We start from the raw sequence: 13,667 nt of genomic DNA on the forward strand, positions 1-13,667 counted from the left end.
ATTTCAATTTAGTCTGTCTACAAATGTAGCAAAAACTGTCAGTACTGTGTATGCATTTTGTTTTGAATAACAGGAATTGCTATAACCATACACACTAACTACACTTCAGTAACATGTTCTTCTTGCACACAAACAGAACACAACTCATATTAGACTGAAACTGCGCTTAAATGAAACATGTTCCACTCCTACCTTCCTATTTTCCATCCCCTTGTTGCTATAAGCCTTGGCTAAAAATAGCGACAAAATACACACAGCTGTTGTTGCCTGAAACTTCATCTCACTTTGGGATTTCGCAGCCTATATGGGAAGGGATTGACCAAAAATTCTAATAAAATATAATTATAATTAAGTGTAGTCCCCTTGGGATGAGAGCTAAATCAAGTATTTTTTTTTTTCGTTTTCATTATCAGTGTGATTGATATATAGTTAACAAACATTTATTCCATCCCAGTTACATTCTCACTGTTGGCTAGTATTATTAAAGGAAGAAGTTACCGATGATCGCCTTGTTTGGCCCCTTTTAACTGTTCTAATCAGTCACCTGAACATTATTGGAGTTCAAGCAAACACTATGATGACACAAAAGTTAGTGTTGTTGCTGAGGTTTACGTGATCCTCATAAACTCAGCCATTGAGTTGGGTGTGCTGATTGACTTTCTTTATCTGTTACAATTTGCAGAATGTTTTTCAGACCATTTAAAGAATGTACGTAGTAAAAAAGTTTGCCCAGGACACACTCTTCTTGCATAAACAAGATAAAGATGTAAAGCTTTCTTGGGCTTCGTGAACTCTGTTGAAACCGTAGCCATCTCCACAGCAGCTAGTCTTCCACTGAAGATTGTGGCCCACTTAAAGCCGTGCCATACTGTTGTGTTATGGAGAACTTCCAGTTTACTAATTTAAGAATGTGTTGCTCTTCATTTGTTTAATTTTATTTATTTTTCAAAAGATGCTAAAGTTTTGTCTTAGTGTGCAGATGCACGAGTTTCTGGAAACAACATTAAAGTTGATGATACAAAATTTAAACTAATCTTATTTTGATCTTAATTTGATTTTTTAATCTCACTCATCATATCATCTGTTAGTAAGAGCACTAATGGCCAAATATACGGCAAAAACCATCATCATCATAAGTCAGCTAAAGACTAGAAGTATGACCAAGAAACACCTATTGGCATTTGTGATGACTATGCTAGTGGGAAACATTATTGACGTAACTGATTTTAATTGCTCTAATTTGATTGTTGCATATGGTGATTAATTAATTAATTAAAGTTTTTGCAATTAATAAAATATATGGATGTTTCAGCTTACTCTTCTTCTGCTGATGGAGTGACAGCCAATGTGGAATGATTGATGCTTCTGCACCATAATTTCCATCTGTGTATTCCATAGCACCCATGCCACATGTGGGGCATTTCATGGTAGGTTTACAATAAGATGAATATTGGTTAATTGACACTCAAATAGTGTTACTTCATAGTGTAAAGTTGTCTGCACCTGCTTTACTTAGTTTGAGAAATATGGGTAAGGAGTAAGGACCGGGCTGGAAAAAAATTCTTATTCCAAAGTAGATAATGTACTGCTTATCACCTTGATGGCAACATATTCGTGTGGTGTCAGTGTCATTTATTACATTTTCAAGTTAAATGCACATATTATACTTTCATACATCTACGTCTATGTAACACTCGACAAGATGCCACAAAATGTATAGCAGAAGCAGAGAGGATAGCATGTGCCACCAGTGGTCATTTCCTTTCCTGCTCCCTCCAAATGGAGCAAGGAAAAAGTGAGTGATATATGCCTCTGTAGCTCTAATTTTCCTGTCTCGTTTTTGCAATCTTTGCGTAAAATGTACTTTGGTGGCAGTAGAATTGTTCTGCATTCAACTGCAAATGCCAGTTCCCTATATTTTTGGTAAAGTGCACTCCTGGTGTAGGCCTACCTGGCTTTCTGTTGCATGCTTCTGTTAGTAAATGTTGGTGCAGTGGGAAGTAAATGTGAAGGATCATAGTTGGTTGTCAGTAGCCTATCACAATGCTCATTTGTAATTTCCTATGATTCGTTAATTAAGTTAGTTGGTACTTTGTTATGTTAGGTTATGTTGTCAGAAATTTCAGCAAAATTGGAAATAAGATATATGAGAAGGTTATTGCAATGACAAACGCACACCGTGGGCTACACTACTCATCAGTTCGTGATGGCAATCATGTTTCATGTTTAAATTCATTGGATTTGCCAATCCTCAACCAACATTGTCACATTTAAATGTGAAATTTAAGAGCCTTCGTGACATTTGCCTGTGCGAGTAATTTTTGAACATGAAATTTAATTTCTATTTCACTTCCTTTTTTTGCCTCAGTAGGCTGGTGACAATTGGCTGAATAGTAGCCTTCGACCCACTTACCGATTTTACATAGGATGAGGATTTTCTCTGCTTCTCAGCAAGATCTTTCACTGATGCAAGATGGTGGAAGCAGCTGTATACTTTCTGCATCAGTCTTTTTATAGATGCACAAATTTCTATTAACTTTTGCTTGTTGATATTTCTGCATTCTTTTTTGTGCCAAGCTTGTAACAATCTCTTTTCCTCAGCTTAGCAATATAAAATTTTTTCCTTGCTTTGTCACTAAAATGGTCAAATGAATATATCATAAAAATTTGACAGTTACACACTGTTCCGAGTAATTGAATGGTATTCCTTTTTGTCTGATGTCATCCAGGCATCTCCCAAGTGTCTTCAGTTCTCACTCTCTCTGTGTGTGTCGAAAGGATCAGATTATTAACTTAGAAACACTGCTGAAATAAGCAGTGTTGCCCACGCAATTTTACACCTACCAGTCATTACCTCATTGCCTTTTCTCAGAACTGCAAAAATAATGAAGTAATTTAAAAGAGTTTCTTACTTACAATTACCAGAGATTGTAAATTTTCTGTGTTGTACCACTTTAGCTGCGTACATCAGAGAAATTTTGAGTGGTGGCATATTGCTAATTTTGTAGCTGACATTTTCTCCAGTTGCCGGATCTCCAGCATTGTTTTTGTGCAATATGTATAAAGTAGTATGGCTGAATGGTGACTGTGTGTCATATGGATAACCTGGATTGCAATATCTATTGCCATAGTGCTACAGATGTTTTCCTTGGTTGGTCTGTGAGGTTATTAGGGAGCCACTTTAAAGAAAGATTATAAATCCATAAGTGAAGCCTTAGGCAGACGAAGCAGCAGCAGACACTCAGTGAGCCGATGTCCTGTACAATGATTGCACCATCGTATTTTGTCACTATTCGTTTAGTGCAGTTAAGGATGATAGAACCAACTGTGAAATGACTGTTATGTAACAAAAAGAAACTATAATCATGCAGTAACATTTAAAATACAGTCATGAATATAAAATTTTCTCTGTAACTTTTGCAAATGCTCAATTTGTCTTCTTCCAAATTAGATTAGATTCAGTTTTCATTCCATAGACCCAAAAATGAGATGATTCCCGTGGGTGTGGAAAATGTCAGAAAGTATAAAATAAAAACGTAAAACATTTGAATAGAATACTTACTGCCCTGGTCATTTGTCAGAAGATAGTCGAAACAGGTTAATACAATGCAGTAAACTGGAACTGCTAATATTTACAGAATTAACACACTGTCAGAATGAAACACTGTTATGTACTATTAATAAATATATCATAAATAAAATACCTAATCTTGACTGTTGTGACCTAGTGTTCTCAAAACTGAAATCTAACAGATATTTTTGCTTAAGCTGGCTTAACAATCTCTGTTAAGATATTCATCTGTGGAGTAGAAGGAGTTGCCTGTCAAAATGTCTTTCAAACTATGTTTAAACTGTGCTTTATCTGAAACCAAGTTTTTAATGGTTGCTGGCAATTTATTGAAAATGTGTGTTCCTGAATATTGAACCCCTTTTTGGACCAAGGTACCTGAGTTTAGGTATTTACGTAGATTGTTCTTATTCCTAGTATTGATATTATGTACTGAGCTATTGATTGTAAAAAAGAGATGTATTAATTGCAACAAATTCCATTAAGGAATAAATGTACTGAGAAGCAGTGGTTAGAATACAAAGTTCCTCAAACAGGTTTCTACAAGATGTTCTTGAATTTACACCACAAATGTTTCTTATCACATGCTTTTGCACCCTAAAAACTTTTGTTCAGTTTGATGAGTTTCCCCAGAATACGATCCTAAATGACATAATAGAATGAAAGTAAGCAAAGCATGTAAGTTTTTTTTATATTTATATATCCTACATCTGACATCATTCTCACAGCAAATACAGACTTGTTTAGGTGCTTAAGCAATTCTGTGGTATACCCTTCTCAACTGAATTTTTTATCGAGTTGTAATACCAGAAATTTAACACTTTCAGCCTCTCCGATCTGCCTGTTTTCATATGTCACACTCATGCTGTAAGGAAATCTCTCACAGGTTCAGAACTGCATATAGTGGGCCTTCTCAAAGTTTAATGACAGTGAATTAACTTTAAACCACTTATTAATGCCAGTGAAAATTTGATTAGCAGCTATTTCCAGACCTGTACTTGCCCTGCTGCTTATTGCAATGTTTGTATCATCTGCAAACAAAACAGACTTGGCATCTTACACTATCACAGATGAGAGGCCGTTAATGTACACAAGAAAAAGTAACAGACCCAAGATGGAATCTTGAGGAACACCACATGTAATTAATTCCCAGTCAGATGAAGACTGACTGCTTACTGCACAGGTATTTCGCATTGACCCCCTTTGTTTCCTGTTAGATAGATAAGACTCAAACTATTTCGCAGCATTACCGGTGACAGCATAATATTCTAATTTGCATAAGAAAATGCTGTGGTTGAGACAGTCAAAGGCTGTTGACAGGTCACAGAAAATGCCAGTAGCTTCAAATTTATTATCTAATGAATTAAGTACATTCTCACTATAAGTATAAATAGATTTCTCTATAAAAGGCCCCTTCAGAAATCGAAACTGTGACTTGGACGATGTATTATTTGCAGTCAGATGCTTAACACAACCTGTTCAAATATTTTTGAGAAAGCCATCAAAAGTGAAATTGGTTGATAGTTTGATGGTATCTGTTTATCCCTCTCCTTGTAAAGAGGCTTAACTTCAGCATATTTTCGCCAGTCTAGAAAAATTCCGCTGATAAGAGATTGATTACACAAATAACTTAAGATAGAACTCAACTCACATGAGCACTCTTTGATTAACTTTGTTGATATGTTATCATACCCACTGGAATACTTAGATTTTAAGGATGTATGATGAATGCTACTACTTTGGGAGACATGAGTGTCATTTCCATTTTACTGACGTTATTTTTAAAGACTGATTTCAGGTACTCCATTGCACAGTTCACTGAACCTGATAACCCCAGCTGTCAGTAACAGAAATGAAGTTTTTGTGTAAGAGGTTTGCAACTTTACATGTACTTGTTAACAAAGTCTCATTTATTTTTAGAACTACCTGTTTCCCTTCCTTTTTGGCCCCACCTGTCTCTGTCTTCACAATATGCCATACAGTTTTTATTTTGTTACCTTATTTAATTATCTTTTTCTCATAATAAATCTGCTTTAATTTCTGAATATCAAGTTTCAATGTTTTGCAGTATTGTATGTAATACATTATTACAATTCTAACATTGGAGCTGTTCCTAGATAGTATATACAATCTCCTTTTTGTCCTACATGATATCTTTTTCCTTGTGTAATCCACAGTTTATTTTTTGACTTCAGTGTGATTTGAGTTACCTTTAGGGGAAAACAATTTTCAAAAGTGGAGGCAATTTTATTAATGAGTGCTTTGTATTTTCCATTTGAGTCAGACATATTGTAAACATTTATCCAGTCCATGTCTGAGAGCAATTTCCTGAATTTCTCAATTTTTGACTTATTTATTACCCTCCTGCAATCAGATTTAATAGATTTTTTGTCCTGACAAGTTTCAACATTTAACATAAGATGCTGCATGTCATGATCAGATAGTCCGTTTACTATTGGTTTCGTGATATGACTTTTTTCCCTAGATTTGTCTACAAAGATATTATCAATAGCAGTTTCAGAGCATTTACATATCTAGTAGCAAAGTTCACAATAGGAACTGAATTGAATGATAGTGTTACTGACTTCAATGATTGTTCACTGACAGAGCTTTTCAATAAATCCACATTAAAATCCCCAGCAACTACTATTTTCTTGTTTTTTACTATTGACAGCAGAGCTTCCAGATTTTTTATGAAGAGGTTAAAATACCTACTATTATAAAGGACTTATTATGAAATACTACTTCTGTTGCACAAGCTTCTAGGTTCTGCTCTGAGCAAAATTTATTAATATCAGTATTCTTGAAATCAAAACAGTTTCCTACAAATATGGCAACCCCTCCTTTCTCCATATTTTCTGTACAGAAATAACAAGCTAACTTGAATTCCGTAACATTTAACATATCTATACCAGTGATCATGTGACGTTCAGAGAGGCAGATTATATCAACTGGTTTGCTCGACTCTAATTCTTCAACACAAATAAGCAGCTCATTAAGCTTACCCCTTAGTCCTCGGATATTCTGATGGAATAGTGATAACTGATTTTGTGCACTGGCTGAATTACAACTGGATGAACCTAATTTTCCTGCCAATTTTTGGGTATCTTTAGTTTCAATCAGACATTGTCTGCATGAATTGTGTACATTAAAATTTGCCTGTTTTATCAATGCGAATGTCATTTTCTGCTTGTCTCTGAACATCTTTTGTTTCTGCCCTCCCTACCGAAGGGGGGGAAAAAAAAATTGCTGATCTGTCTCTTGTAAGCGCCACTTGTGACAGTGCCCCTCTCAAGTTATTTGCAATTATCCCAGACAGTTTTCCCTTCCTTTTCCTCTTGAGATGAAGGCCATGCCTAGTATAGTCGCACCTGCTGATAGAGTCAACATGAACCACACCAATATGAGACCCCATATTTGATCCAAGCAGCTGTTCCACCTCTAAATTAACTCTTCTAACAGAAGAGTTTTAATGAGTCTAGTCATGGCACCTCAGAACATACACAAGCCCAATACCAGTATGTCTTGTCGCTGAAGCTATCTTTACCAGATCACTCTCAATTGAATAATTAGGGTTCCTATCTATGCTGTTGCCTGCCCCACCGACTTTTACCACAGTGTCTTCCTTTGTGAAGTCTTTACAAAGTGAACCTACATCCTCTATTGCCTTATCCAGACTTGCACTAGGTTTAAAAAAGCTTGTGACCTTGTAACCTGACCCTAGTTCATCCTGCAACAGTTGACCTCTACCAGGTGAACTACCTAAAAACAAAACTTCCTTCTTATTCTTCACAGCTTTTTCTGACTTCTTACTTTTCAAACACTTTTTGAAAGTTTGTTGTGTTCCGCCTAATCCTACATCTATTTGTGACTCATCAGTTTCCAACTGTGACAACAGATCAAACCTGTTTTCCACATTCACAACCATACTGTCTGAGGACGTCCTATTCCTATTTCTTCTAAAACCTCTCTTTTCCCTTCTCCCCCCTTAACCTTTCCAGATCTTGTTTCACTTTATCTAGTTCCGCCTTAAGGGCAGCAATCTTCTCCTCCTGTTCCACTGTCTTCCTATCTCTACAGCAGATCCTACACAAGCAATGAGCCTTGTTTATTTCCCCAATTCCCAAGCTGCTACAGTCACACACAGAGACGTGACATATAGAAGAATATCTACTGCTGTCTGAGCCGCTGCTTCAGTTACATCACTTCTTAGTTCCTTCATTGCTCATGGAAAAGTTAGGAAAGGGCTGTGGGGACAAACTGGTTAAAATCAGATTGTGAGAGCCATTGACTTGTGGCCAATGTTGAACTTCTCACCAATTTCCTAAAATAATTGTGAAAATATGAGACAAAATATTGTATTGTAGTGTTTAGTTTTCAGTGTGATTATTTAACCTGATTTGCAAGAGAGAAAATCTTTCTGTTAATGTTAATATAAATAAATGCAGATAAAGTTGCAAATTTAATGCTAATTGCTAACTATTGTATTATGTCCATAAATAAAAAGAGGGAGATGTTTGTTGGGATGGGGCAGCAGGTATGCACTGAATCTACTAATTTAGTCAGGCTGATCTTGATGCAGTGAGCGCTCAGCTACGATCTACTCTCTTCTGCAAGAAGGAAGTCAGTACCAAGACTAAGTTATCTGTGCACCATTCAATCTTTCGACCAACTTTGTTGTATGGGAGCGAAAGCTGGGTGGATTCAGGTTACCTTATCAACAAGGTTGAGGTTAAGCATATGAAAGTAGCTAGGATGATTGCAGGTACTAGTAGATGGGAACAATGGCAGGAGGGTGTCCACAATGAGGAAATCAAAGAAAAACTGGGAATGAACTCTATAGATGTAGCAGTCAGGGCGAACAAGCTTAGATGGTGGGGTCATGTTACACACATGGGAGAAGCAAGGTTACCCAAGAGACTTATGGGTTCAGCAGTAGAGGGTAGGAGGAGTCGGGGGAGACCAAGGAGAAGGTACCTGGATGCGGTTAAGAATGATTTTGAAGTAATAGGTTTAACATCAGAAGAGGCACCAATGTTAGCACTGAATAGGGGATCGTGGAGGAATTTTATAAGGGGGCTATGCTCCAGACTGAACGCTGAAAGGCATAATCAGTCTTAGATGATGATGATGATGATGATGAAGGGTAAGAGAGATGTAGTTCAAAAGCACTTTTACAAAACTTACATAAAAGTATTTTGTTTACTATACCCCCTACATTTCAAGTATCAGTTGTCAGTGGAACGCAGGGGTGGGGGTGGCAAGAATGTACCTCATAAAGACCTGTCATCTGTGAAAGGGTTCACTCAATATTGCATATCATTCACTAAAAACCATCTGTACAGTGCACTTGCAAAAATAATTAATTTCTAGATATACAATTTAATCTTGATAGTTTCATTGTTTTAGAATGTGCACATTTGTTGCCACATTTACCAGGTGTCAGTAAATATTATCTACTACAGAATGTTTAAGAAAAAAAGACCCAACTTTATAACCTGTTATCTACATAAGCACTCATCGCCAAAGACTGAAACTCATAATGCTTATATTGCCAAACGTTAGAGTTTAAAATGTCTGCTGTTCGACATCATTGTTAGTTCTGCACATGCATTTTGTTTTTTGAATAATTTTTGTGCCCATTTATTACTTTTTTTGTCTGCTGTTCGACATCATTGTTAGTTCTGCACATGCATTTTGTTTTTTGAATAATTTTTGTGCCCATTTATTACTTTTTTTTTTTTAAAGTGCTGATGTTACTGGAAAACGCTGTCAAGAAATTACACAGTTGTGTCTAATATAATCATAACTTTAGCATTCAACTGATAACATCCTTCACGATGGAATAATGACAATATTATGAAAAGGATAGATTGCTACTCACCCTATAGTGGAGGTGTTGAGTTGCACACAGGCAGAACAAAACAACTACTAATAATATAAGATTACAGCCTCAAGGCCTTTTTCTGAAATAGACAGCATACACACACACATTCACGCAAACAGCTCACGCACATATGTCAGCTGTGTCTGGCTGTCGTTGGCAGCCAAAGACAGTGGTCATGCGTGTAGCTGCGTTTGTGTGTGCATGTGTGCGTGTGCATGCATGTCTGCATGCGTGTGCGTTGTCTATTTCAGAAAAGGCTTGCTGGCCAAAAGTTTACGTGCTTAGTTGTATTGAAAATATTTCTTAAAATGTTTATTCATTCAGATGCACAAATCTGAGCTCTATTAGACTCAGAGACAAAGCAGCTGCCATACTTTACTACCTTCAGCAAAAGTAAGGGGAGGAAGTAGGAGGGTGGGGGAAGCTTTTTGGTAGTTGAAGAACGTTATTGTTCAGCAACAAAAGCTGCTGCAAGGATGTATTCTTTGTTATTGACACAAAAGTAACATTATTGGAAAAGTTGTACAGGAAAGTTCTTGGCAAAGAAATAATATTGAAGGTTAATGTTACAGGAAACAAACAATTATGTGGTTCCTTGGAGTAAAAAATCATAAAAAACATACTTTTGTGAGTATGTTTGTCTCCAAAAATTAAATTGTACAACTTTTCAGATAATGTTAAGGTTGACTGAAGATCAGCTTCTGACTGAAACTTGTCGCAGCAATAAAAAGCATACCCATCAGCATTTCGGTGCTATAACTAATGCTATCTTTTGAATTTCAACTCTTCATTGTTAGAGTGCACATTTTCACAGTCACACACAAAAGTAATGTGGTAGTAGCAACTGTAGGTTAGTACAACAGAGTATACCATCATATACTTCACTAAAGAAACAAGAAATGGAGGCAATGGTTGCTCATGGTGCAGCAAAACCTTGCTTGTTTCATGTGGAGTGCCAAATCCTGACACTTCGCAATCCACTCAAATCCTGGATGTGGTTTATCTTCTTTCCAAAGTTGAAAGAAACCATCCATAGGTTACATTTTGAGAAATCATAAAAAATATTCTTAAGAAAACATTTCACAGAACCTTCAGTAAGTGATTTGAGAGGGTAAAAAATTTATACAACTTACAAAAAATATGCTAAGAAGATAAGCAAGCATATTTATTCTGAGAACTTGCAGAGTGTAGCTCATCCTGGTGTAGATTCCACAGAGTAGTGCCATTGTTTGTACTGAAGAGAAGGTAATATTCTTAATGGCTCGTTCCATCATGTCATCTAGAATATGGTACATGCACTAAGCTGTTGAAGCAGTGAGCCCATGTAAAGAGCATGACCGTTATTTTGTGTCAATCAACTCATGGGAATGTGCAATATCAGTTGGAACTTTCGCTTAGGAAACTGCTGGCGATGGTAAGATCATACTTTACATGCCAGAAAACCAGAAAGTGAGGAGGCAAGCTTATACTTGTGTTTGCTGCTGTGAGACGGCAAGTGATGTCAAAAACTTGTGCTACGCATATCGTGACTGGCACCTGACATTGAAAGGGAGGATGTTGAAGTAATTCTGTGGTCTGGTTTCATCAGTTCCAAAAATATGTGCACACAGGGATCTTAAAAAAGCCATTTATCCTTCACAAGGAATTTCTTCTCTCAGATTGATGTCTGTTCCATTGTATTCAGATTGTACATTTTTAGCCTAGTGCTCTATGGTAACACAGTGACTGTGAAATTGCATCTGCAAATTTTTGAGCAGTCATCAATAAACAGGACAACAGTAAACATTAGTGTATTATTTCCAGTAAAGTGTAACCAACACCTTGTCTCCATGACAGCTTAAGTGATAAAGTAATGTTCGTATATCCATGATTAATGAAGTTGCCAATAAGTGTTGTTATTTTCTTCTTAGTCCCATGCTCACTGCTCTTTTGAGTGGGAAGAGATGACATATCTCTTTCATAAGTGTACCTTCTTCTGGCAGAACGGTTGAAGTGAAAGCTAGAGGCATGAAGGAAAAACTTGACAGCCCTTTTTCTTTGTCAGTCTTCCTTTCCATTTAACATTTCTGCCATAAGGAGCCACCAGTTCCGAAAGTTTACATGTTTCTGTATCTTTTATGTGTTTTCACTTGCCACACTATAGTGAGTACTAGATTTTTTTGTTCTCTGTTCATACTCTGAATTAAAGAAATTCTTACCATAAAAATGTTTAATTTTAAGTGGTAACAGCCAAGTCATTGCTGTGCTCTGCAAACAGATGATGACTGATCCTGTGGGTGAGCTATCTGGAATACCAGCAGCACATAGAGCTTGGAGAGAAGGCATGGAAGCTACTGTGCCTGGAAGCTGTGAAGGAGAAGTAATTTGTGGCATACCAAGTGATTGTTTGCTTTACACTCAGAACAATGGTGCCACATTTTCTCAAAATAGTGTTCCTGAACCAAACATCAATGTTGTGACGCAGCCAGATATTGAAGTTGTTCAGTATGAATTTCCAGATCAGGGATTTCTTGATATTCAGGAAGAAGAAGTTGTTTGTGAAACATGGGGTGACGTTGTTGTCCCAACTGAGGAGAGGTAAAGAGTTAATTGAGTGTTGATTTTACCTTAGAACCAACTATTTTGAAATTTTTTAACCAAGGTTAATGTTGAAATTGTTGTATGCTTATTTACAGCGATAATGTTGACGAGGTGAAATTCTCCTACACTTTGAAATACGAGACAGAAGATGTTGAAATTCCTCTACCCCAGGATCAGGACTCATACTTAGCTGCTAGGCCATATCCTTGTGATTTTTGTAGCCGCCGTTTTCGAAAGAAAGCCAATCTAATGAACCATATGGTGGCTCATCAGACTGATAGGCCTCATGGCTGCAATATGTGTGGTGCTAGATATCGTCGCAAGTGTGATCTTATAAATCACATGAAAATACATGCATATGCACCTGGCAGGGATGTGCTTACTGATGAAGAGGAAGAGGAAGCAGAAGAAGAAGAAGACGATGAAGGTGAAGAAGAAGAAGTAGACGAAGAGGAGGAGGATGATGAGGATGAAGAGGAAGATGATGTCCATGAAGAGGAAGTTGAGATTGAGGTAGATAATGAAAGTGAATGGGTTGGTAGAATGAGTTATTCTCAAAATGAAGGTACAGCTAGAAGTCGCCGGAAGAAGAATCAGATGAGAAAGAGGAAAAATAATCATGTAAATAGAGGGAATAGAGGACGCACTCTAAGTGGCAAAGGCTTAAAACAACGAAATTACAACAGCTATTCTGGTAGAAGAAAATATGCCAATGAGAATAGTGTGAACATTTCTGCTCACAGTTATGTAGAAGAGGATGTGAAATTGTTAAAGCAGAATGTTTCCTCATATTCTTTAGATTCCACACAACAATCAGAAAATGAAGATCAAGATCCGCCTGCACCACGCTGGCCTGTTGTTGATGAAACAAGGCCTTATGTTTGCCAACATTGTGGTGTTGGTTTTGCTCGAGAGAAGGCACTTGGCTCTCATGTGAGGATCCACGCTGGTGATAGTCCTTTTGAATGTAACACCTGTGGTGAAATGTTTTGGGATGTAAATCTTCTCCGTGACCATTCCAAAGCAAAACATCCTGGAAAATATGAAGCCTCTAGTGCCTTTGTGGAGAGGTATAGTGAATTCCATTGTGATGTATGTGGAGTGAAATTTCCGCGTCAGGATTTGCTCAGGAGGCATCAAAGGTAGGTCTCAAAATGTAATGTTTTCTTTAACATTTTTTTGTTTGTTTTTAAATACATTTACCTGTATTACAGCTGCATGTTTGATCATTTGTCACTGTAAATTCAAGGCCAGAAAACTGTATGGCTGTGTGTCAGTACAAATTCCCATTTTACAAGCTAAGACCAGTCTAATGAACATTATGCAGGATAAGAAGTCCATGAAATAGTTTAAAATGGCTAAACACAATGAACATATGGTACTGTATGTAAAAGACACTTTCAAGTTTTTGTTGAATGTGGTGTCACCAACCAAAGATGCTTGAAATGGCAGAGAAAACATTTTGATGCTAGAATTTGCCCATTATCAGTCAGTAGTTAATGTGCAAAGAGTTTTCTATAGCAAGTTTCACAAGACACCACCAATTTACAACAGCATAGTGATGTGGTTGAAGAAATTCAAGCGACTCATGCAATGCAAAATGGGTGGGTGTGCAGGGGGGGGGGGGGGGGG

At 37.0% G+C, this 13,667-nt stretch overlaps 1 protein-coding gene across 2 annotated transcripts in view; it reads left to right on the top strand.

The window, feature by feature from the left end:
* The window catches only part of LOC126338961 (zinc finger protein 16), a 112,592-nt gene that overhangs the window by 31,235 nt on the left and 67,690 nt on the right, over positions 1-13,667 (top strand). For both annotated transcript variants that reach the window (XM_050001593.1, XM_050001592.1), the window contains exons 2-4: positions 1,313-1,427; positions 11,713-12,032; positions 12,131-13,177. In XM_050001593.1, coding sequence (XP_049857550.1) covers positions 1,404-1,427; positions 11,713-12,032; positions 12,131-13,177 — 1,391 coding nt within the window. In that variant the 5' untranslated portion in view covers positions 1,313-1,403. The remainder of the gene's footprint in view (positions 1-1,312; positions 1,428-11,712; positions 12,033-12,130; positions 13,178-13,667) is intronic.

Source organism: Schistocerca gregaria, chromosome 1 (genome assembly GCF_023897955.1).
Source record: "Schistocerca gregaria isolate iqSchGreg1 chromosome 1, iqSchGreg1.2, whole genome shotgun sequence".
Lineage (NCBI taxonomy): Eukaryota > Metazoa > Arthropoda > Insecta > Orthoptera > Acrididae > Schistocerca > Schistocerca gregaria.